The sequence below is a fragment of the Pezoporus flaviventris genome, unplaced genomic scaffold (assembly GCF_033815535.1).
Source record: "Pezoporus flaviventris isolate CSIRO_AGI_PZ_B2104156 unplaced genomic scaffold, CSIRO_AGI_Pfla_v1 ptg000006l, whole genome shotgun sequence".
In the NCBI taxonomy this organism is placed as follows: domain Eukaryota; kingdom Metazoa; phylum Chordata; class Aves; order Psittaciformes; family Psittacidae; genus Pezoporus; species Pezoporus flaviventris.
The window spans coordinates 15591785-15618966 of NW_026892554.1; the positions used below are offsets into that span (position 1 = coordinate 15591785).

The 27182-nt window shown below is 37.9% G+C and overlaps 1 protein-coding gene across 6 annotated transcripts in view; it reads right to left on the reverse strand.

Moving 5' to 3' along the window:
- Window positions 1-27182, reverse strand: part of THSD4 (thrombospondin type 1 domain containing 4) — a 317127-nt gene that overhangs the window by 51811 nt on the left and 238134 nt on the right. For all 6 annotated transcript variants that reach the window (XR_009742235.1, XM_061447099.1, XM_061447101.1 and 3 more), the window contains one exon: window positions 7486-7690. Coding sequence is in view for 5 of the 6 variants with exons in the window: in XM_061447099.1 (XP_061303083.1) it covers window positions 7486-7690 (205 nt within the window). In the remaining variant the exon portion in view is untranslated. The remainder of the gene's footprint in view (window positions 1-7485; window positions 7691-27182) is intronic.

A 27182-nucleotide genomic window follows, 5' to 3' on the forward strand; every position in this document is an offset into this window, starting at 1 on the left:
CAACCGACATGCAGAAGTCGGTTTTGCGAAACAGTGGTGGAAAGCTGTGATACAGAAATTATATATATATATATATTATATATACATTCAGGCTTAACCAGTACTTCCCATCACCCACATGAGTAAAAGATCTGCCACTTAACATATAAAGGAGAATAAACCAGCCTTTGAGAAGGCATTTCTTTTCCATGTCCTCAAAATGTGCCTGGAACCCTACAGACCCCTATACAGAGTTAGGTATTAGCTGGCTGCTTAATGAAGCCAGAAGGGAAAAGGTCACCTTGGAATTTACTATAATAAGATAAACTTGCCAGAAACTCTAAAATGTAATTATTTAAGCCACACCAGTATTGAAAAAATACATGGTCGGCAAAGAATCATGTCCTAGATATATTCTGGTTCAACTACAGGTCATTAGACTAGGTAAGACTCTCATGCAACTTGAATTCAGTGGAGTTGAATTCATTAACACCAGGGTTGAATTTCATCCAAAGTCTTAAGAACTTCAAGGGTTTTAGTAAGTGATCACCCTAGCCAAGTAATACATACTGGCTACAAGATGAACATTTCTTTAGTGAAAGAAACTCTCCCTGCAGAAAACAAATTTGAAACTATTTTAAGGAGAATAATTCAAAGGACATGTAAATGTAGGTGTGCGTACATGAAGACCCAGGCATCACAGCAACAAACATCAGGTAAGAAGTGTTAAAAAGAGCTACTGCACAATTTCTAACTGTCTTAACATACTGTCTTCTACTTGTTTTTAACACTTGTATTAGAAGCAACCTTGTGTCTGTCTTTATTCTCAGTAATTTATCTGCACATGCATGATCCTCAGACACTGAGGATACAGTGAGGATACAGATCCTCGAACACTTTAGAGGCTGAACTCCAATGGCCAAATAGTGACATAACTTGCAAGGACTTTAAGTGGCACTGATTCAGGTCGTAAGTGACCCCCTTTTTACAGCTTCAGGAGTGTTAGTGCTGGATTTTAGACTGCCTCCCATCCTATGCATTACATGAAGCTGTTCCACCATGATTCTTAAATCCTGGATTTTTCTGGTTTTGTTCTTTTAAATTCGATGATTAGCTCATAGTTTTCAAAACTCATAACCTTATTAAGGCTTTTAGAAGTGAAATATCCTACACGCTCCCCAGTATTGTGTCTCCTAGATATTTACGTAGCACCACCACAGAAAAGGCTTTCCAAATCCCAGAATGAACTAACTCACATGACAACACACACACACACATACACCTGCAGCTAAAAAGCATAAGCAGTAATCCCAACTGTCCTGTAAACTAATACTTCCTTTAGGAAGGGATTGTTTAAGCAAAGGAATATAATCAAGAATACAGTTAGTATACAGAAGTACAACGACTCTTAAAACATAACACAGTGAACACTTCATCCTAGCTGTGACTTTTTAACAGAGAAAACCCATGCTCATCATAAAAAGTGTACTTTAGCAACATTATTCAAAATGTCCTGCTTGAGTTTATGCAGACATTCTAGCTGCCTCTTCAGATATTAATAATGTACTCTGGAATTTCCTTATAGCTTGAACTTGCTGTGTTTAATTTCAGTTTATTTAAGAAGTGATTCCTTAGACCTTTTCTTCACAGTTTGGAGCATATTGTCATCTGTATGAAAAAATGTCTTTGTTGTTTAACTCCAGCAGAGAACAGACAAGAGGATCAAGGACAAAAGGTAAAAAACCCAGTTATACTAACCCAGATATTGTAATTACATAGTTTATAAGTAATGCATGTAAAGCTGTACATGTAAGAGAGACACTCCAACTCTAATGCACAGACTAGCTCATATACGGATGCACTCAATGAATAATATATCATAAGAAATACAATTTTGAGGTCCTTGTGGGCGTTTCACAAGTCCATCACAAAAAATGCACATAATAGCATAGTTTTGGCTTGCAGCACTTCATAAACTCAATTGAAAAAATTGCAGATATTGTTTCTAAATGGAAATGTAAGAATTGTAAATGGAGCACTGATAGCTCTCACAGCTTCTTTGGGACAGCCACTGAACCTAACACACACCCAAGCACTGCAACAGAAGTTAACTATAAGCAGATCCTTTGTATATAAAGTAGCTGAGAAAACAGAAGAACTCTCCTCCTCTGGCATAATCTTGTATATTCATTCTAAGCCCTGAAAAATCAAACACATATCATCTCTTCTCCATATTACTAAGTAGTATCTGTTGCAGTTACTTTGCACAGAAACCCTTAATCTTGTGTAAGAATTAAAAAAAAAAAATATTAAAAGCAAGTTTAAAAAGCAATTTAAAGCACATTAATAAAATGTATTTTAAAGCTTATTAACGGATATAATCAGCACCACATGAAGGAAATCAATGAGTTAATTTCTAATCTATATTATAAAACTTTTCATGTGACCACAGTGATACAGCAGCGCTTCTAACAATGTTTATCTTCTAAATTGCCTGCCAGTATTCTCATCTAACTCCTTGGTTTTCTGTAAATTTGAGTCTCTAAACTGATCTCAAAATGTTGTTTTAAGCTCCAGAGCTGCTAACAATATTTCAGCCTGAAACATACTGTTTCAATGTTATCTGCTGCAGGGAATACTGAATCAAAATGGTTTTTAGAAAACTCTTTCACAGCCCTTTTAGCATCAGCCACTGCTTTCTTTGACAAATTCCTTAAATCCATATTCATGTCCAGGCAGACCAATATTCACAAGAATGCTATTAACATCTTTTGGACTTTAGCTGGGTTTTGTTTTGGTTTTTAAGTATTAATGTGTAACTCTTCTCTTAATCACAAATACTGTATCCTGGCATGTGCTAATAGAGGACAATAGAATAGCAAAGTATCATTTTACAGAAAGCAGGGTAAATTGATTAGAGCCAAGGATCTTCCTATCTCATTTAGGCTGAAATAACTTAATCCCACCAAAACTGAAATAGATAACATATTCCCTGGAGGAACTGTAAAAATACTTTAGAATTAGCAATGAAATAAATTTCACTGTGAAACATCTTTGCATGACGAATAGTACCTGTATACGCTTTGTAATGAACAGTATTGAGGTAAGGCACAAAATGTTAAGGGACTTGCCAAAATTCTAATGTATATACCTTCCATTTCATACGATATCTCACTAACCTCCACTGCCAGCAATGGTAGTATGTCTGGTATCATTTGGAGAATGTTATGACTCCAGATTCAGACAACTGATCTAGAAACAAACTGTTGCTTGAGTTACAGAACATCTCCAGCTTCTTTCCAATTAAAGTAAGCTCATTACACATGGTAAATGTATTTCAGAACTAAGACATTTTCAACAATTGTATCTTTCACTCTTAAGGTAAATTTCAACTTTTACTATTGATACCTCTTTCCCATCAGATTATCTTGCTTTTGAGGATACAGATAACAACCAGGTTCTTTGAATTAGGTTCTTAAGACCCAACATGCAAAAAAGCACCTTTCAAATCATTTCAGATTGAAGTCAATTGGCTTCAAAATTTTGTCATTATCCCAAATCCCAATCCCAAATATGTTCAAGCATTTATACTCAAAACCACATGTTTTTCAGCGTAAGTGCTGTAACATACTGGTCCCACTTAAGATATTATGGCCCTAGTTAATTCAGTGGCAAGCTTCCCACTTCAGTGTATGAGAACTGGCCAGATGATGATTACCATTGGGATAAAAAATATGTCTTTGTCTTTTTTCTGTACAAAAGCATGTGACAGAAGTGCTCTGCCAATGGAAAAGTCTGTCCAAGGTCAGCAGTTCTGTTGCCGAAAGGTCTAACACATCAGCCAGTAAGAAAATATGGCTGAAAACTACTTGGAGAAGTCATTCCATGAATAGCTCAAGACTGTACAGCCTATACCCTTGTTTACATTTTTTAGAGTCTAAACCTGAATTGTAATACGCAGCTTTTGCTTCTTACTGTAAAAACATATACTAAATATACATACCAATACATTATTGATAGTTAATAGGTATTATTTAGCAGTCTAAAACTGGACTGCTTTCTTTCCAAACACACACAAGAAAAAGTACAAGATGTTTCCTGGGGAATTTCTGATCTGTCTTATGGCTCCATTCGAGGTAGTTCAGCTTGGCTCCCTAAGAAACACCAGTTAATGTTACAGGCCATTCTCAATTTGAGTATTTTTCTTTATCAGATCGACACTCTTCCTAAAGATCTTCAAGAAATGGAAAACCTAAATGGAAAACATGCGCATGGGCAGGAGGAAAGGCAGGGGAAAGATTGTGTTTGTGCCATATGAAATTCACTCATTCAAAAATAGAACACCTAAAAAAGAAACAAAACATAAGCAGAAGAAACCAGAAACAACATTGCTGAAAGCTTTTAAGGTATACAGAAGTAAAATAGTATAGGTCGCTAAATGCACAAGAAATTGATGGTTTTGTGGGCTTTGTGAAAAGTTAGTTATAAAGTTACACGAACAACTGGTTGAACCAACACCAAAACAGTCTAATCTAATGGGTATTCAGATTACCCTGATAATGACACGTTCCAGAAACACTAAAAGCTTCATATACCACTGCCATGTTTTTTTCTTTTAACAGAAGTGTCGAAGTAACAAGAGCTTATAAATTCTGTTCTGCACTCAAACTTGCGTGCAAAGAACAAAATCGCAGTACTTAGAATTAGCAAGCCTTAATAAGCTACCATCAGATTAAGCATCATAATTAGAAATATGCTTTTTTATGATGGTCATAGGCTTTGCAGCAATGAGCAACTGATTACTACAAAAGCAGTATGGAGAAGCATCCAAAAGTCTGGATGACTTGATCAAGTTTGAAACTCTTTGAGTAAGAAATGTCACATTCTTGCCTGCTTTTTCCAACACTTCTTGATTTTACAGAAATACCTCCCTGTGAAAACACACTTTCCTGACTGCTTACTTGCTTGGTACTTTTGACAAAGCAGTGAAAAGGTGTGGAGCTTTGTAAAAATTGTTTAGTGAAAACACATGAAAACTGAAGACAGTCTCCTGAACAAATAGAAGCAGGATAACTCAGATACCCAGAAACATCTGCTCTCATCTTCCAAAACAACTTCAGTGACCTCGAGCTGACTTACAATTTTGCACTGAAGAAACCATAAGATGTGCAAAATGTCAGGAAAAGCAAAAGCAACTAGCTTACATGCCTTGCACCAAGAGTGTTGTTTACAAGCAGCTCTGATGGCTACAGCTGGACTATGACAGAATAGGGACCTGAAACTTCCATTTTGCAAAGCACTCAACTACATGACCAAAGGAATGGCTGCTGGGTTGGCTTTGCTGTTGTTGCTGCTGCAGCTGCAGCATAAGAATGAGTTTAAGGGACTTTTAAATTATTTTTAAAGTTCAAGACTTCTTTCGGCTTATAAATATGGGGAAAACAGTAAACACCAGATCTGAGTTTTCAAGCTTCCCAGCTCTGCTATTGTTATGTGCTCTATAAAAATGTGCATGTCTGAATACTGAGTGCTGTTTTATCAGTGAGAAATTTGTGAGTACCGATATGTTAAAAAAACACCTCCCACTTACCATTACACTTGTGCAGCAAAGTGCTTGATAAACCTTTCTTTAGTTGCAGTTTTCTGCTCTGTTAGAACATGTTCATTTCTGTCCTGGTGCAACTTACCTGCCTCAATAAACCAAGTGTAAGTAGAGAGACTGGAGCTCTTCTAGCTGGAACTACAACCTCAAGAATTCCTAACAGAGGATGGAGCCGACAAATTTAGCAGACTAAATCCATATCAACAGCTTTAAAATGTAACATATGAAGCTCAGGGGATAAAGAGATAAGTAGTAGCATGGGAAAGAGAAACGTTGCCACTTTCCCATACATGCCAACAGCCTGGTTATTTTTAAGCAAAAAAATGCTTAAATGTCCTTTTCTGTCCTGCCCTTTCCAAAACTGTTCAAGTGGTTCAGGACATTTTAATATGTTAAGGACATTTTTCTGTAAATCTGACAGAAAAATTATATTCAACTCCATGATTTTATGTATTAGTAACATGGCTACTTCCACTGTCCTGCCAAGTGAACTGTGTTCTCACCCATTTTCTATAGTATGTACAAGCATCTGTGAAAGCTCTTTAGACAGAATTACTGTTCTATTTCATCATCAAAAATTCAGTATTGTTGGATGCTGTATAAATTGCTCACATGAAGAAATGAATGCTAGTGTACACAGGTGTATCTAGCATATCAAAACCACATCTGGATGAAACCAAGACAAATTAGAACTGATAAGAGCACACTATAACAGGTCCAGCACATTTGTTTTTCTTGGACTGTTTGAAGAGTCACTTTTTCGGTAAAATTATGGCGCTCACATTACAGTTCAGACTGTTTCCCATCATAAACGTTTCAGTAGAACTAGTTACAGCTCTAGCAGGAATGAAGGACAAGAAAGCAGAAAAGAGAAGCAATTCAATAATGAGCACTTTCCTTCCTTAAACATGAGCAGTAGTTGAGATGCTTACCAGCTAGAAATGACACAAAGCAGCTGTCTAACAGGAGTACTGGGATTTGAAACAGTACAGCTACACAGTACTAGTAATAATTACACCAAGGTAGCAAGAGAGGCCTCATGCAGCTCTGTTATTTTTAAGACAGATCTAACGATAGACTGATAGGTAACGAGAAAAGAGAGAGGGGCAGGTTTTACCAATCTTAACCAACTCTTCTCTCTCCAGTCCACTCAGCAGAATTAGCTCCAAAACAAAAGCACAAATGTAGGCACACTAAGGACTTTGTAACCTAGGAACATGAGAGGTTACAATAGGGAATGTTGTAACCACATTTATGTTAATGCTGTAACTGTTGTGTTCAGAAATGCACACAAAACACACAGATTTGCAGAAATTCCACATGATCTCTAATTTGCAGCACGCTAGCCAGATGTTAATATAACTATTTCAGGATTCTCTATGGTTTGAATTAAGTACCTGCCTCAGAATAACCTTTCATTCTGCAGATACCACCTCAGTATCACACTATCTCAATGTAATTTTGATACACTTACGCTTTAAAAGAACTGAAATTTTTAAGCAGTCGGAAGAGGTTCTTCTCTTCAAACAGGCTTGATACACGTTACATATAAGCATGCTACGTGGCTGGATTCTTGACTGCTCAGAGAAGGTTAATGATACGGGAAGTGGAATCACCAGAGCGGAATCAGCTAACAGGAAACACCAAAGCCAAGTCAGATGGACAGGGAAAGAGATGGTAACAGGTCTATGGTACTGGTCGTGCAAGATCAAGCCAGAATTCTAAACTGCCAGTTCGTTCTGATTGAAATGCCTGTTTCATGATTTATTTTCTTTCTCTCTTCTGGAGATGTCAAGAACATCTTGACATCTCTTTCACACTGCGTAGAATGCCTTTCCTGGCATGACCTCCACCCAGTTGCAGCAGCACACAAAGAATGCTTTATTCACTGAGATGCAACTTACCCAAATAGTTGTTGCTCTTTGACATCTCAGTAATGTTGATTTTAGTAGCTCCTTCAGGAATTTCCACTATCTTGTGGTAGCCAAGATTTGTTAGCGTGTGTTTGAAAACTCCAGACACAACCTTGCAAGCAGTGTTGTCCCCTCCACATATTCCACACTTGTCAATCACCTTGTCTGAACCCAGATAGTCGTCACAGCCAATGCTCTGCAAAATAAAGTAAGATTTCTTTTTCCAAGATCTTACAGCTGCAGACTTTGGACATAACAACTGAGAACAGTTTGACTTTCAGAGAACATTCAATCCTGAAACGATTTTGTGATTCAGCATTTCAGCAGCTTCTTCCCTTGTTCTTCTGCATGGAAAAAGGCAATAAAAAACAAAGGGCTCACAGACTTGGGGATTTCAAGCTAGCCAAAGGGTTTTTACAGCCTGTTACCAAAAATATGAGAACACACTGAAGAACACTAATGCATTGATCATTGCTGATTACACTCTCCTCAGCTGAAAGAATCTCTTAACAACATAGTTCCTGTACCTGCTAGTGAGAAAAGAGGTGATGAGCTATGATTTTGTTATAACCCAAATTGGGTTTTTCACAAAACCATAACTACTTTATATATAAATGCCCTTTTAATCTCCTCTCAAATTGAGCACTGAGCCTATTCTCACCAAAAGAGGCTTCTAGAAAGTCTTTATACTGCATCTAGAAAGTTATAGAAGTGATTCTCCACCTTAACGAGCAGAAAATCTTCAACTCACTCTGTAACAGCCACTTGGACAAGATATTGTAAAACAATAAAAAAATAATTTAAAATAATGTATATTAAAAGGTAGAAAAATGTTAAAGATTTGACACAAATAAGAAAAATAAGTAATTCTATTTTACTGCATTTTAAAAGTGTACATACTGTAAAGACTCTCTTCTTTTACAGAAACATTTCTGTTTGTTGACCACGCTGGCTGGTATTTACAGACTTTATATTTATAATGAACACTTATCATCTACCTATATTAAATGGCTCATGCAAACCAGAACTTATCGTTCTCTTTCAGGTAAGAATGAAATGAGCCAGTAGAACAGAAACTTATCACATATTTTCTGAAATGCAGTGATTTGATGGAAAACATTCAAAATAGACAAAATTAATGCAGGTCTACCTGAATAAATCCGGGTCTACCAAAAAATTGTTTGTTCAAGCACAAAGATACCATTTCCAAAATCTATGAGCACACTAAAGCTGAAAGTCAAGAAAGATGTTGTACTGAGCTAGAAATACAGCAACAATTTAATAGAAGAAAAAGCCAAGGTTCTTATCAGATAAAGGGAAAATTAGAGCCACTTAAAGTTTAAAGGTCCTAAAAGCATGTAAACAACAAGACAATTCCCCCATCCTTCTTGGTCATTCTATCACATGCTGGAGCCTTAACTTTCTAACTAACCCCTGCTCTACATTATTCATGGTTCTGCTGCTAAGAGTCATCTTTGACCTTCTTCACCCTCGTTTTAATAAACAGCTTCCTATGGCTTTTCTTGCCATGTCATATAACTTCTCCATATAGTCTGATGTTTTTACTCCCAAACCTTGCACATCAGAAGGAAGATGTTCTCTTAATTCAACCAGTAATGAAATGGACACAACTGAAATTGCACATCACATACAGACTGTTGCCCCAGGACACTTACCTCACTTAGCTGAGGTAGCCATTTGTACAATGCATAAAAAAGCTTCCCAATAGCAGGGATGCTAAATTAGAGACTTCTTCACTGACCACAAATATAACTACATTTTTACAAAACCAATGCTGCTGTATATCTTTATAACAGTTTCATTAAAAAACAACTTATCTATAAATCAGCTTCTGTTTTAGCACAACATACAAAGCACTCCATCAGCAAGCCAAGGAAGAGATTTGATGTCCTGGAATTTTTATACTGCTTATGGCCTAAGTATAGCCTGGGGATAAGTAGGAATTTGTGACTGCACGTGCACAAGCAGCTGGAATGGTTGGCAGCTAAACAGCATACAGACAAACTGCATGGTATTTACTTCAAGAATACAAGTTTCAATTTGAGTTGGCTAGAGGGGATGCTCCAGATCCTCAAGAGACACTTTCAAGACAAGCAGCAGATACTTGAATATGACAGCACTATCTTTAAGTTACTAAAAAGCAGAAAAGTAACTGCATATAATTAAAAACTCTGTGTTTCTCAGAATAAAAAATGGTTTTATTTGTGCAAAGCACAGAAATGCCTGAGTCAGGGCTTGTGGTTACAGGCATCACTGCACCTAGGCATTAGTGACAAGACATTCCCCCAAGCCCTGTAAAAACATGGCACAGCTGACCCACCTAGCACCATGAGATATCGCAACACCATATCCCACAGCAGAATACCAGAAACACAGAAAACCCCAGAATTTCTGACAAAGAAGACCCTACAGCCCACACATAGAGATACAGCTATCAAGCCACCCTCCGAACACCACAGTCCACCACCACTCACAACAAAGACCCAACCAGTGATTGAGCTGTTCAAGAGCCACAAATTAAATCACCCACGGTCACGGTCAGAAGGGGGTGAATGAGCAGCTGCCTTTTCAGATTGTTTTTAAATCTGAAAGAGTAAGATTGCTAGAACAACCTGCAGTCACACTGGAGGTCTGTGGGAGAACCCAAAATTCCTTCCAGACGTAAATCCCAGACCATGCCTCCATTATAGCACTATTTTACTTGGTTTCCTGTATCCAAACTTAAAGCTGCTATTGATGCGTCACTCCAAGAAAATTGTTTTGCATGCAGAACCAAGCTAGAAACTCTGTTGATGCAGAAACCAGAAAAAAGTCTCATTTTCCCTAGCACTGTAGGGCCAACACAGCTATGGGAATGTGAGACTAATTTCTTTCTGGTTTGTGCATCAGCTGATTTATTAACTAGACTCCAGTTATAGAACACTGACCTGCAGGAATGACATTTCAATAGCAGCTTAACTACATTTCTAATGCTCTTCTAATAACTTGTATTTTCTGCTTCTTCAAACGTACAATGAACAATATTTCCCTATTCTAATTTACAGACAAAACATTGACAAATACTTTATCAGAAGTCTCCTTCCAGTACTTAAAGTTCAGAATATGCTATATATATTTTAACTTAAGTTCACTGACATCTGTAAGAATCTTTGCAGCTGAAAGTGGCCTTTGGAGGAACAGCCATCTAACATCCATAAAGCTTCTCCTCTTGGTGCTCTTCTTGATCCTGAGAACATATCATTGCATACATCTGGTATTATTCATTTTGACACTTTTTATGCTATAAGCAACACTTTCTCACTGCATTGGGGTGTGTGTGTATGTGTGTGTGAGAGAACTGATCATCACCTCCCTGCTGTCACTGCTTGTTGATATACTACTTACATTCTTAAGAGCACTAATTCAACAGTGGGTTTTTTTTCTTTTCTTTTCTTTCATATGCTTCATTTCAAATGGATACAGAATATAGCCTGATCTAGTTACCATAGCTTAGTAATGTTTTTGAACATGTGCATGGTCATTTGTGTTTACAGAGAATACTGTAAAGGGGAAGAAGACACAGAGGAAAGCTAAGAGAGCCCAGACACAAGCTAATTAAACTGCAGTTTCTTCTTTGTGAATGTCATCCTCCTAATATTTGCTCAACTTAATGTATTTGTAAAGCAAATACTGTTGGGCGTTTTTTGACTTTGGTTTATTTTAATTGCTCACCTTAAATGCTTAAGCAGATAACTGGGAGATATTTAAAAGACACTCGCTTTTCCCAAACATACTATTTGTTTCCTTTGTGCATCTTGTTCAAGACAGACAAGGCATTTATTCTCTTGTTAAATCTTCACTCTCATTTCTAGTTAACAGCATTTTGGTCTTAGAGATGCTGTAATTTTTTAAACAGACATGATTTGGAAATCCCACAATAGAGGAAATCAGAATAAATTAATTCAACAACTGTATTTTGCAATGTCCACTATTCCATGATTCGTCAAACATATACTGCAAAGTTTTTATTGCATTAACATGGTTGAATTTTATTTAGTGGCTTTGGGATATATCAGCTTTTCCATTTTCTCACTCCTATAAGCAAATTCTGAGCACCAATGTAAGTTCACTTATACAGAGAGCTCTGCTTTATATATAAGTTCAACACCGGAATGTTTTCATGCAGTGTGCCTTTTTCTGACCTACCCAATGCAAGAGAACAGTATACATTTGGTGAGGAACTCATTTGCTGGCAGTCAGACTGTCATTCAGAATTGAAAGGCCTTTGGGCAGGAACATAGCAAATAAAAGCTCTTAAAAAACTGCATACAGATAACACAGCATAAATTATTGACAATTAAAAATTACATGAGCTACTTCATGCCATTGCATGAATTACTGTTATTAAGCCACTTTCACAGAGGGACATCTGGGGTTACAGCATAAAAGAGCTTGTCAAATTACCAGACACCTTTACTCCTAACATATTCCTTTGATTCGTGACTCAGGAGAAGTTACCAGACAACACAAGTCTGATCCATTACATATTTAGAAAGTACTCTGCCTTACACCTTTACAGGCATTCCTTGGTTTTCCTCCTCAGTCTCTAAATGGATTCTTCTTTCTCCTTCCCATTCAAAAAACATTCAGGGATGAAGTCAGTCACAGCATAAAGCTGCTCAGCAACAAAAGCTGGTGTTTGATTTTCTCACCAGTGCTCAGTTACACTCAGTGTGTCCAACTCCTTCCTTTGAGTAGCCCAGACCTCCTCATGATGTATCTCTAGTGGACACTGGATCTCTTTTTTTTTTAGCTACCTTGTAGTGCAATCGTGGTAAAAGATGGTGTATTATCTCACATAAAATGTCTCACCTAGTAACCATGGTCTAGACACAGCTGAGTGAATACAGTGGGTTCATGTGCCAAGACTATGCAGGGAGCTTTGAAACTATTAGGGAGAATGTTTTTGTCTGAATCTCCTCTAATCCTGGTCCCTCCTCTCCCCCCCATTTAATAAATGTATCTGTGCAGTAAGGGGTCAGATATTCCAAAATTTGCCCAACTATCTACTTCATGGAGAAACATATTTGTATTACATCAGCTACTCTTGATCCAAATACCACTGAAATCAGTGCAAAGGCTCCCTTAAAAATCAGCAGGAGTTAGGCCTAGGAATTAGCTCCAGTCTCCAGTGAAATGACATCTACAAAAGATACAAGTGTAGGCATGATTTACTGTTCTTGATTCACTAGGAATAGCTTGCTGAAATCACAGTTTACCTCACAGCCCTTTATAAGCGTGGAGGATTTTCAGTTTAAAGTTGTGGGATTTATTGTACCATAAATGCAGCATGATTAATGTCTGTTCAGAGACCTTTCACCTCAGACAACAACTTAGATCTCTATGGGGACTCCTCATCTGTATTAAGCCTTATAAAAGTCTTGAACTTTAAAGGCACATAGCGTTCATTTTCTCGGTTGTTTTATGATTCTACTTTTTAGTCATCAAATTTTGTTTTAAGATGCACAAGCCTCAAGCCCACCAGGACAACTGCAAAATGATGAGATGAGAAAAAAATAAGTAATGCTATCACCAGCAGCCTTTTATCCTCGGTGATCACAGATACCTTCGTCTCTTATGCTTTTGCCACTGGAAACAATAACTGCTGTTGTAGCCAAAAACCAGAAGATTTGTTTTATCAATCCTAATTCACCCAACAGGTGTACCCACCTCAATGTCAAATTCATACCTGCAAACACTACAATTGACTTTTTAGCAATGCATTTAGTATGTAACCATTGTTGTCTATAACACACAACACTGGGTTTTTTTTTTTCCTGTCTGTGACAGAAGCTGCAAGCTAAAGCTGTAAATATTTGCCTTTCTAGTCTTACACACTAGTTTCCTCATTAAGATCTTGCCTTCAACGCTCAGAAGAACCATGCCAGTCTTGCTGTTTCAGAGGTTAGCTATGCTTTGCCCCAGTAAGTCTGAGAAGGTTTCACATGCATTTTTAGCGATGGTATCTGTTCCCTTTCTGTCATATATTCACAGAACTTGTTTGCAATTTCTCAAGCTAAAGTTTGCACATCTGCTCCCAAGGCCTAACTGCATATTGACTCCTTTAATTTGTTTACAGCTTTCTCTCTCATGCATAAACAGAACTGTCACTAACTACAGGATTTATCTCAGGAATTTTCAGGAACTGATACAAGATCTAAACTAATTTAGCAAACACTACGCCCACCTTTTATAAAGTATGAAATCTGAACACAAGCTTTGCTGCTTCATTGATCTCTCATTCATCCATCTAACATCCATTTGGGTAAGGCAACGTCTAGATGTACACATGTAATCCAGTTTAGCCTTTTGACAAAGGAATTCATTTTATGAGGAATTCATTTTATTAAATTCCTTAGATTTGGAGACCCGTTCTGAAACAATTCCTTTTCCACTGATCCCACAAAAAAAAAGTAGCAGGCCTTGTTGGTCCCCAGTGCAACACAGAAATACTAGTGTCATTTAACACACAGCCTAGAACACAACTGTGGAAGCTAAGAAAAACTGTTAGTGAGAATGCGAAGAACTGGGGAATCATGTCCGTCACTGAGACTCAATTCCACTGCAACTGAAAACAGGAAAATTAGGCAAATAATTAGGTTGAATAAGGTCTTGGGAAACTGAACATAAAAGACAACTTATGAGAGAAGCAGAAAGTGAAACCAGAAGATTTTTTGGCTCATTTCAGGTTTGCAATTCTGCGCCTGAGGCTGCTTAAGTTCATTTCCAGTGAAATCGGTATCAGTGTAATACAAATAGGATAACATAAGTTTGGTAAATCAGCCCACATTGCATGATGAGAGAAATGTAATGATCACATCATGAAAGCAAGGTTTCAAAAAAGGGCTTGTGCCAGGAAAGCAGATTAGTTCTTTTTCCTGCTTCCTAAACACAATGTGAGCATCTCTGAGAGATTAATGCTGCAGCTGTATCTGGTAGTCAGAGCAGGACTGGCATTGCACTCCATTGGAAGGTGTCTAGACACAGTACAACCAGAGCTTAGCAGCTGCAGGATACAGCCTCTTTAGCCTCGTTTCCAGGCTCTGAACTCGACAGAGCTGAGTTTTGTTTATTCCCTGTTTCAGATCTTGTGTACCTCTCTCGGGAGGTTAGCTGCCCAGGCTCAAGGCTAACTTTCGTAATACAGCCATCCAGCCTCGAACCACAGAGCTCAGATGCCTCCTGCCCTCCTTTTACCAGAAGGTGCTTCCAAGATCAGGGCCTCATGACTTGTCTCTCTGAGCTACACTGCAGATACACCTGTGCCAGATCTCGTACCACCCTGTTACTGACTCTGGTCCTGACTGCTGGCTTCATTTTCTGGCTTGATGTAGGTATTTCCCTTGATGGACTATTGGCTGAGTTGCAACCATCGCCACACTGGTGCTACTTGTAAGGCCACTGTCTGTCTGGTTTGCTGTGATTTTCAGCTCCAGGTTCACCTTCTCTTACAGATCAGTATGCCCTTGTTGCTCCTGACACTGCAGATAAGGTTGACAAAAATCAGGTTTTTTTTTTCCCCCCATCTGTCAAACTACCCCATACTCTAAGTTCCAGCCAAAGGAAAAAGAGATCTCCTGCTTTGAGCAATGCGGCTTGGATAGAATACAGAAACCCCATAAAAGCAGATTAATATTGCTAAAACACTCTGACTCAAAATAAGCAGAAGATGTACAAATTTATATTTTCCCCTAATCAGAGGGGGCTCACACTGCTCCTGCACACTCATGCATTCTTTTTAAAGTTAAGGGGAAACACTTTTTTTCTCCCTCAACTAGGAACGTAAAAAAAAAATGATAAAAAATGGTATTTGAAAGGTTTTAAATTACTAAACAAAAGGTGGTATTATTCAACACTACTGGGAACAAACACTTGGAGGGAATATGAAGAGAACCTAGATCTTTACTAGCTAAGGAAAAAGGAAATGTACTAATTAGAAGACCTGGTTTTACTAAGAGCTGTATATTGCAGAAAGTTCCACATATCATGTAAAAAATTGCCATTTGAACCAGATCTGTGATTCACACAAGCTCAGCATTCAGGATCTGAGAGTGATCAACAAAGGTATTTCAGCAAGAACTGCAAAAGTCATGAAGTAGTAAAACTCTGGAGTAAGATCAGTAGAGTCTGGCTTTACTCACAGCCATTGAAGCCAATGGAAATATGTTCCTTGACTTAAGAGATTTCTTACAGAATATTCCTATACTAATAAAGAAGGAAACATGTCAGAAGACCATGTAACAATATGGGAAAATACAGTAAATAAAAATCCTCCCAAGAAAATGTAAGTCATTTCTGTGACAGAATTTGAAATTATATTTTACTATTCTACCTCACCAAGTTGTGTCCTCTAATGAGATACAAGATTAATGACGTTGTCCACAAGGTGGCACCTAAAATCCTCGTAAAATCAAAATGTAGAAGGTCCATGAAAAAAAAATATAAATAAATAATTCCCAGCCCTTGGAGCATCTCCATGGTCCAATTACATCTCTGTTGGTTTTATGAGATACAATCATTTAGAACAGGCAGTGAACTTGATTAGAACTGGCTAGATGTAGACATCTACAGTTATAGCTTCCAGAATTAAGGTTTGATTTATGCTATTAAAGCCATGCCATCTTTAAAATGAAACAAACATAAAGCAAAGATCCTGTTATTCTTTTGATACCAGTTTTCGCTTTCTAAACAAAGCCTTGACCATCTTCTTTCAGAGCCAACTTTGTATCATGGACATCTCACAAACAAAAAAAAAACAATAAACTCAAGATTTTAAATAGAATGGTAAGACACAAGAAAGATGTTTTGGCAAGAGCAGCCCATTGCTCATTTTCTCCAGACAAATATTTAAGCCTAATAACTCCTACTTCTTTTAGAACTAAGAAACACTGTAAAAATAAATTTGGGATTCTTTTCTGAAGTAACGGCTATGTATGTAAACATCTGAGCAAGAAAATTATAACCCTTAACCTATGCCCCTTTATACCACCAGTACTATTTTTCTATTTGCTCAGAACTCCAACTTCCAACAGTTCATATTAATATAAACTCAATTGCTTTATTTCATTCCAGGTTGTACCCTACAGAAGATCTATACCCCTCCCTTAATTTGCATATGCAACATTAACATTAGTGCATTCTGCTTCTAATGGCTCAAATTCATAGCAAGTAGTGAATATACCTTCACAAACCCCAAACACACACAAGTTCGAAGCAGTAAGTCAGAAAATGAAACAAGAGGCAGTAAGGTTAATGAAAAAGCAAACCCACACATTTGAATATGTTTATGACAGAATTTCAAGCCCTGCTTGAGGAGTATTTTTAACCTTCCAAATTTCGCACTGTGATTTAAAGTAGCTAATGCACAATACTTAGGAGAGAACATTCAAAAAGCAATTTTGGCATACAAATGACAGTAAACTTTTTCTCAGATCAGTCACTCTAATCCAGGAAAAAACTGTAGGATAAAATTTAATGTAAACATTAATAAAATCACATCTTAAAAGAATTATACACCATTATGGGTCAAGTACGACAAAATGGTGCAGCTCTAATCTATGGGGTTCTTTGGCAATTGGTATTAATTTATCCACAAAGTCATTTATAATACTGGACTGGAGGGGATAAGTAAGTCATAAAACACTTGAGTATTCCTTTAGTTAACGTTCTAAGCTGCCCCTTTACAACTTGCACAAGGAAGCTGGGATAAAGAAGGTATCTTTATAAAGAGAGATTACCAAAGTCCCCACTTTTCTAATTTCACTCAATGAGAACTCATAGACATGCCACTCATTTAATCGTTTCCATCTAGGCAGGAGGTATACTAGATTAGTAACAAGAAAGCATCTATTGCTTTGGCATCTGAAAGTTTTGGTTCCTCATCTTTCAAAATTACAGTCTGCGCTACTTACATTACTTTTCCAGATAGCCAGTTTCTGATACCTCCAGCCTAACTCTTGGTTTTGGTCTCTCGCCTCTCTACTAAGGAGGACCCTCCTTCCTCCCCCCCACATCTAAGCAAGACTGCCTAGAGATTGGCTGGACAGCTCTCCTCAACATGTGAAGAAGCTGAGGATTAACCAACCCTGGCAAACCTCTGACCTTTACGTATGAATTTACAGATTTAACTCCTGCAGATAGATGAAGATTATTCCTTTCATGGCTATCTGTCTGTGACAGGTATTTTTTGACTTAACATAGTTTTTATGACTGCTAGAGAGAAATAGCTAGCACATGCCAGTACATCCCCTCTCCTGGTGGGTTTCCCACCCAGATGTACATCTCATTCATCGGAGTTATTTGTAAATGAGAAGAATGATACATATTTCCAGGAATTTTTTTCAGCTTTGTCAATCCCTGAGGGAGCCAAAATGTACGTGTTTCACAGCATTCTGATAGAACAGCAAGCAAACTACATCACACAGCCAGCTTTTAAAGCATTTTACTGTATGAGGTACTTTACGTGTACAAACAAAAGTGCGAGCTTCAACTGTGCACATCCTTCAGTGGAAACAAAATAAGCGGGGTGCTCAACAGAGAGGAGCCATGCCTGTATTTGTAGGGGAAAAGACACCTTCAGAAAACTTCCAAAGGCAGAGCACAACAAAGACAGTACAGCTTCCTCGTGTTCCTTCAATGTCTCGCATGTCTCCAAGGTTGCAGCCTAACCCTCATTTGCTTTACAAATCAAAGGAGCAATGTTGAGAATTTACATTCAACCACAGGATAACAAACAACATCCTAATGGCTCTCACTTGATTTGTGGTTAGCTATAACCATAATTTTTACCCAAACATTTGATCCTACTTTGGCTTTCAAATATTTCCTGCTGTCCACAGACCTAATGCTCACAAATCTTTGATGCTATTTACAGCCCTTCACAGAGAGATTGTGGTCACATCCAGATGCCGCCCACTTAATTAATCACAGATTTCCTACCTGCACAATAGCTGTTTTCATTACCTATCTGTGCTTTATATTGAACTCCATTCTTTCTGATAAATTTCAGGCAGCAAGAAGAAACAAACTAGTCGCTTTTGACAACCGTAGGCATCCAAATGACATTTACAGTATCTAGATATGCACCAGTTTAATGAAAAAAGCTACTCACATCAAGACTTATAAAGACCCTTTCACTAAGACATTCAATAGTCTCTTGTTGGCTAGGGAATTACTTGAGAGAAGAAAGGTTTTATTCTTGTTACAATGGAAAAAGTAAAGCCATCCAGGAAAAGTAATCATGTGAAAAGATGGTCTTCAAGATATCAACTAGTAACAGCTAATAAAAAAGGATTAAAAATATAAAGAACGCACCTCACACTGACATCTCTGATGCAAGATAACAAAAACTTTCCTTAGTTTTTGTTCTAAGGAAAGATACTATAAATGGGACTTCAAGCTCCCCCATACACAGAATCAATTTAAGGTGCATGAAATCAAGCTGATCACCAGCACTATCACAGCAACAAAGAGCTGAAACCAAAACAGCCAACCATTGCTGGCTATCACCTTATCGAAGTAAAGATAGGTATTCAACTTTGAGACCTCTACTCAACAAACAGCCTACTAAAAAACTTTAACACTCAAGTATTCTGAAGTTGCCATGTTAGTGCTATTTAAGAGTGAAAGAGATTATCTGATTGTACACAATTCAGTCAACAGCACTCATTTCTGCCTGGGTTAGAAGAAATCTGTCTTGACCATTCAAGGAGCCTCTACGCACGGAATCCAACCACAAGCACATGATCGTAACAGAGAAGCTAGTTCACCATGCTTGGACCCTAGGGTCAGTCTGCTCACATACGTATCTGCTGCTAGAGCACTCAGAAGCACATCTAGGGTCCAGGGGCTCCAGTTCTTTGTCTCACACTTTGAAGTTGTGTGAGACACAAAATTGCTCACACTCAATAAGGAGGAGAATACTGTGATACAAAAAAAACCCTGAAATTGAAAGTTTGACTATATTTTTTTCACCTGAACATTACATCTGCAACTGGAAGCTTCATGTCCAAAAGAGTTCTAATGCTCAAGAGGTACCATAGGTTCAAACCATATGTGTGTCTCTAGAATGCACTAACTGCTCTTTCACTTCAGAAAACTTAAAACCATGAGGAGAGTAAAGTCGCTTTAGTCTGAGACCAAACTAAATTTAATCTGAAATAAACATTCCAAAGCACATATAATGAAGTACTCACATCTGCTTGAATATACTGATCTGCTGCAAGTGTGTGAAATTACTTGGTACTGCAGCAAGAGCAAGCAAACTTTATGCTTCTATATGACCCAAGTGGGAAAGCAGAAAACTATTTCGATATCTACAATCACATACCAACTCTACACCTTATAGTTCTTGAAGAAAGGTATCTTATTTCTCAGAATCCCTACACAAAGACTTAGTTTATGTTTATGATGTGAATCACAAGGCTAAGGCCTTCAAAATGCAGACAGGGCTTAGATGTACAGATGTACTAAATTCAGTAAAAGTGCAGTCTGAAGATTCAGGACAGTTTTCTTAAAACCTAGCCTAAATTGACCTTGTTGGCAATGACAAGAAACAGCTAAATAAAATAATACAATATATGCCATTGATGCTAACTGTGTGCTGTTTTAAAACACCTCTTACCTAAGTGGCTAAAGCTAATGTATGTCAGCACCACGTGATCACATCTCAGTATTACTGTTGGAAAGCAGTACTATGTGCATTTCAGGATTAAATGAAAGATCTTCACAATTCTCTTCAAGAGCTTGATACTTCAGAAAAGAATTGTAAAACAATATAAACCATCCAAAGATATGGTTGTTTCCCCAATGTAACACATTTAATCCTTGCTGGCCTCGAAAGATTGCCTTTTCAGTTTTCTTCTGAACTCTTACAGTACCTTCCATTATTATGTTCTGGTTCATGAATGTCATAAAGAGTGTAAACAAACAACAATAATATTTGAAGACAACATCTGGAAGATAGCTGAAGAACACAAATAGTCACAGTTATGACTTCAGTTTACAATAACCTCCTGGGCACATGTAAGCAAACATTCCCCTCCACCCACACAGCAGTGAGACTCTCTGCTTCCACAGCAAGGATTGAATTGTTTGAAGAAAGGTTCTATGGCGTGATGACCTCTACAATGCTGCTTTTATCCTGCTATGTAGGAACAGGAGACAGAAAAATGGACTGGTAGGTTTTCAGTTTGAATGATGGAAAATACAACCTGCGCTTTTTGAAAAAACAGAGGTGGCAGAATAGCCAGATTACAATGCAGACATCTCCAATGTCACTACCAGCAGTGGAATCCTATATTCAATACAGTTCTATTTTCTCCATCCTTGGTGCTGAACAGCTATACAGTATAATCCTAATTAAAATCTGTTTAAACAACATGGGTGACTATGTACAAGTAGAAATGCTTTCTCTTTTTGAAGAAACTATAAGCTACGAGGACCTGTAACTGAGATACTTGAAATCTTTCAAACTTACAGGTTTGAGTTTTTTACTTTCTCATAAACAAGAAATAGATTTCATCTTTGCAAAGCTCTATATCAGCTTGCAGTCCTGAAATACTAAAATTCTGCCTGTCCTATAGAAAATAACAACCCTTAAAGGTGGGCGTTTATTGCAAATCCCCTGTAAGACAAGTGGAATCTCAATGCCCTTGAGCTCTTGCTGACCAGAATTTAGGAAAGGAGGCAGTGCACACCAGCTCTGTCATGTAAGTTAAGTAGGAAGCCCATTTAATATTCAGCCATCTGGATTTCTGACTGTACATCAATGGTGTAGGGGACAGAGATCATAGAATCAACAGGCTGAAAAAGACCTTTAAGACCATCAAGTCCAACCTTTACCCCAGGACTGCCAAGACCACCAACTTACCCATGTCACTAAAGGCCTCATCCACATGCTTTTTGAACACTTCCAGGGACGGTGATTCCACCACTTCTCTGGGAAGTCTGTTCAATAGCTGACACAGCGTGAGGCCATTACCTCTTGTCCTAACATTTGTTACTTGGGAAAAGAGACTAGACACCTCCTCTCTCCATCCTCCTTTGAGGTAGTTGTAGAGAGCAATAAGGTCGCCCTGAGCCTTCTCTTCTCCAAAAGGGAGAAGACCACAAGAACTGAGTATGTAATGGTATAAAAAAGCCACTTTCAACTATTTCTGGGTTTAAAAGAGCTTCTCACAAATAGCTTCTTCTGTATACTAAAGCTTTGTTTCAAATACAACTGGTTTGTGCTGCCATGGCAAGCTTCCTCTTCTACATGATCTTCACCTCCTTGTGAGAAATTATTTGCTGTAATGAGTTGCCTTTTTACAACACGGTTTTGTTCTAACAGACATGGAATGAAAAGTAGCAGCACACCATCCCTACTTGTAAAGCTCACATTTAAAGATGGCCAGAACACATTTCTGGAAAAAGAATTAACTAAAACTATCCATCTTTCTATACTGATGAAATTTGATTTATATAAAAATAATAGTAAGGAAGAATATTGTAAGTTTAGAAAAAAAAACAACCCTCCTTTTCACTTGTTTTAATAGCCTGGTTATATGAGACTGATCAGTTTACATCATTACACATTTTTCATACTCAAACACTACCAATGAAATTGGTAATTGGTAATGAAATTGGTGTTTTGAGTGACATTTCTGCAGCCAGAAACCAGTGAATTTGGTTCTTCTTAAATTATCTGTTCTACACTTTGATACAGCCCAGTTCTTAGGATGCTGATTTTCCTAAATCTCAGGAGTTGCAGACCAAAATCTGTTTGCTCCTAAACTTCTTTAGCCAACAGTGAAGCAGTTTCTCACAGAAAACTTAAGAATGATCTTTCTAAACATAATGACACTGAACATGCCATGCTCTTTTCTCAATTACCTCTGTATACAACTTCATAGGGGTTGGCATAGAGGTTAAATTTAGAAGCTTGTATGACCAAAGAGTTATTCTTGAAACCTAAGGATTTTGTAAAGCTGCTACTTAACTAAGCTGTTCTAAGCATCTCGAAGTAGACATGAAAAGGTAAGAAATACCAGAAATCACTGTGAGGAGATCTCTCTATCACTACAAGTCTAAAATAACTACTTCAAAGCATGGAACACCTAAATTTGAAGACAGACAGGCAAATGTCCCAGGCAAGCAACAAGTATGCTGGACAATATAGATTACATACAAATTTTCCAGAGCTGTTACTATGTTCAACAACCTTAACCAGAGATGCAAAGTAGACTGCTGTCCTGACACTATCTTCTTCTCTTGTTGGGGTAACTCAAGGGCTGGGAAACATAACCACTATTTCCTTTACCAGTTGGATTTGGACACAGGGAAGAAAATTCCCTCCTGTCAGCTTGTAGAAAGCAGCCACAGGAAGGGCCTGATTTGAACAGGACTCTCCTTAACGATGCAAGAGAAAATAATTTACAGTTAAGCAAAGTTCAGGTCTTAATTGAGGTTTGCTTGGTCTATTTTTTTACTTGTCACCACCCCAGTTTTATTTTCGAAACAAAATAAAACCTGACAGCCAAATTAGACATGGAGCAATAACGTATAGTTTATTAACTCATGCACATACATAGGCTCATCATTCTAGGATGCCATTTGTTATGTTCCGAAGGAAATTAACTAGTCCTTGCTCTCTGAACTATATAAATATAGAGTAGTATTAATTCTAGAAGATACTGTGAATGGTTTCCACTGAGCATATAGCATATAACTGGAATTATTTATACTAAGAACAGCTTTTGATTCCCTTCAAAATTTTTCAGTGTTTTCTTATATTCTAGCACAGGCTCAAGATATGGTCAGGTATGATCAAAAAGCTGTATCTTGACATATTTCAAAGCTGCAAACTTTCAAGTATTTTTATTTCTGTTAATCAGAAAGAAAATGTGCAAAACATCAGTGACAAGGCCCCTGAGTAATGGAAAACTCTTATTTCTTTGATTGGCATATAAATAAGGGAAACAAAAAGCAGGCCTAATGCCTGCCTCAGAAGAGTTATATTCAACTTCACCACTGTGTCAATAATGACTTCATCCTTAACTTGCACTAGAAATTTCTGACTCTTAGTATTTTCTTGCTAATGTAAAGATATTCAGCTTAGCAAAAAAGCTCAAGTATTAAGATCTTCAACAAACATCACTGCAGTGAGTGATCAGTTCTTTTGAATCATAAGATTAAATGACCCAAACTCTTCAGCTATAGGACAAGAGCACAGAAACATAAGGTAAGTCAGACCAAAGGTCTATTATTCAAAGGCATCAACAATGGATGTATAAAGAGAGGTCTTAAAACCAGGAAAAATATGTGCTAGTTTCACTGTGTATTTTTCCAGGCTACATTTTTCATTTGAGGTACAAAGACTTCCTAAGTCAGATATAATGTCTTTTGTATCATCTAGTAGTCCTTCATTGAATAAGCTTAGCTTCCTTCCTAAATTTTAGCAGCCTGAATTCCTAAGTCTGCAATTTCCATTGTTTAATGACTTGCAGGTCTTATACTGTACAAGGAAGACAATGCCAATCATTTCCTCCTTACATTCTCCATGAACTCTTAAGTTTTATGGACTTCCCTCAATAACTTTCACACAAGTTATCTTTGCTTTTAGACTGCAGAGTTCAGCCTCTTGAACTGCTGCTCATGCTATTCCATTCCCTTGTCATCTCTGTTAGCTTAACTTCACTTACTGTAGATCTAACCAGTCCTATTGATGTGGGGAGGCCCACACAACTGAGATGCACATGCAAGTTATCTATGGTATTATCTATCTTCTTACCCCATCACAAATTAATTTTGTTAATAATTAATTAATAACTTGCATAAAAGTTGTGGAAATCCAAGATCCTCCTTGTCCCAATACACTGATATATGATTCTATGATACCCCTTCAAAGAGCTTAAACAGATTAGGTGAGCTTGATTCTCCTTTAAAAAATAAAGCAAACAGCTACATTCATTAACATACAAAGTGAGATTCTAGAGTACAGGGTCATATGAAGTGCGAATTATGACATAGTATTTGTTCATAAGAGGATTACTAACACTTGAAAACATTTTCTAAACATTACAGAGATTATGGAAAATTCATACTTAAACTGGAATTCAAAGATATCCCCCCCCCCCCGTCAGTTACATTCATTTCAACAGACCGATTCTCTTGCTCTTCCAATCTCATTCTTTGTATCTTGCTTTAGTGCTTATACAGAAGGCTGTTACACCTAATAGTTTTTTAAAGTCTAATTGGTTTTAAGATTTTTTTTTTAGGTATGTACATTTCTCAAAAGTTCAACCGTTTTTTAAGTATCATTATAAGCTCGGCGCACACAAAGCCACAACCATATTCACAGGGTTTTCTCAGGGTGGAACTCATTACAGGTTTGGTTAATTCTGGCATGCTAAACAAAGCCTGACGTACCTGCAAATGAATGCAACTGCACCACTTTCCCAAGTGATCCAATTACTCACAAGGTCAGCCCATTGCTGTCCCCCATAATGTTCTCAACTACATAATTTGCCCCAAAATGTTTCCAGAAGGTACCTTCTTCTGCTACCATGTTTCTTCAAATCACTTGATCTGAAACACTGTTTCCCGTTTTTGCTGGAGCTAATTCTCAACATCTTTTTCGGTCTTTCTTGGTATCTTGACAGGTCAAAATAGGTATGAAAACTACAGGGAGTTATACAAGGTGAAATCTTTCCCCAGAGCATCGTTCATTTGGAATGCCCTGTAAAAGTCACAGCCCCAGCATTTGGATTATGTTCTGATTTTTGAGGTAGCTGATTTATCTTCTTTCCCAGAGCATTTAGGTTCAAAGAATTACACTTAGATTCACGCAGTTCTTTGAATAATTTTTTTGCTATGGGAAAGATATACAATAACCTATTTTTGAGCTTTGGAATTTTATTCAACTTTTATATTCCATTTATGAATGCTGAAGGATACAGAGACTGCATCACACAGTAACAGACTATGCCTGAATGACAAATGAGATTTGAAATTAAAATGGACGATTTCAGATCACAAATGCGACCTCACATTTTAATTCCTTTGGTTTGTCTTTGGTTATTAGAGAAAAGGCGAGAATCAAGTGAGGTAAATAAGGGCATCCAAGAAGTACTGACAATCTCTTTAGTGTGGACTCACCAGCTGTTCAAATACATCAATCTGAGTTTATGTTATGTCAAATATCATCTGAAAAGATACCTTACTGTAAAACAGGAATGCATTACTATGCCCTCTAGATTACTAGAAAATGGATACATATGCAACAAAGGTCAGACTTGAGAAATTTTACTTTTGTATTTGTTCTATCCTTCATATCAAAAGGAGCGTGACCAGCAGGTTGAAGGTGATCCTGCCCCTTTACTCTGCTCTTGTGAGACCTCACCTGGAGTATTGTGTGCAGTTCTGGTGTCCTCAACATAAAAAGGACATGGAACTGTCGGAACAAGTCCAGAGAAGGGTCACGAGGATGATCAGGGGACTGGAGCACCTCCCGTATGAAGACAGGCTGAGAAAGTTGGGGCTGTTCAGCCCGGAGAAGAGAAGGCTGCGTGGAGACCTCATAGCAGCCTTCCAGTATCTGAAGGGGGCCTACAGGGATGCTGAGGAGGGACTCTTCATTAGGGACTGTGGTGATAGGACAAGGGGTAACGGGTTAAAACTTAAACAGGGGAAGTTTAGATTGGATATCAGGAGGAAATTCTTTCCTGTGAGGGTGTTGAGGCACTGGAATGGGTTGCCCAGGGAGGTTGTGAATGCTCCATCCCTGGCAGTGTTCAAGGCCAGGCTGGACAAGGCCTTGGGTGATATGGTTTAGTGTGAGGTGTTCCTGCCCATGGCAGGGGGGTTGGAACTTGATGATCTTAAGGTCCTTTCCAACCCTAACTATTCTATGATTCTGATTCTATATCCCCATCACTACTTTAACACAAATCCTGTGTCTAGGATATAAAGAAGTTTATAATTTATGGGTGGTTCAGGTAAACAGATCACTTGAGCTGGGGTTGCACTATGAGTATCTGGCCTACTCCTGGATCCAGACTGCACAGACATTGAGACATTTATTCAGTCACTGCAGTTTCATCTGTACATGTTTCTATTAGAGAATATATGTGAAAGAAGCATCAAAGTTTGAGCCAGGTTATCTTCTCAGAGATACATTACACATGTGGACAGAGGGGACTGTCTGGGTTTTTAACATGACGAAATGCACTCTGAGTCACATCTACCATCTACCAGCTCTCAGTCCTTATATTTCCCCAGATCAAAAGATGATTGCTGACAATTCTGAGTCTTTTAGGCATTTCTGTTTCCTGGACTGATATACTGGGCAGAAAAAAGGAATGAGATTTTAGTAGTGCATAAATAAAACCTCAGTTCTTGAATGTATAACTGTAGATGTCTACATCTAGCCAGTTTTAATGAAGTTCACTGCCAGTTCTAAATGACAGTATCTCATAAAACTAACAGAGACATAACTGGGCAATTAAGATACTCTGAGGGCTGGAACATCTCTCCTATGAAGACAGGCTGAGTGAGCAGGGCTTGCTCAGTCTGGAGAAGAGAAGGTTCCAGGGAGACCTTATAGCAGCCTTCCAGTACCTAGACGGAGCCAAAAATCTTTGGATATA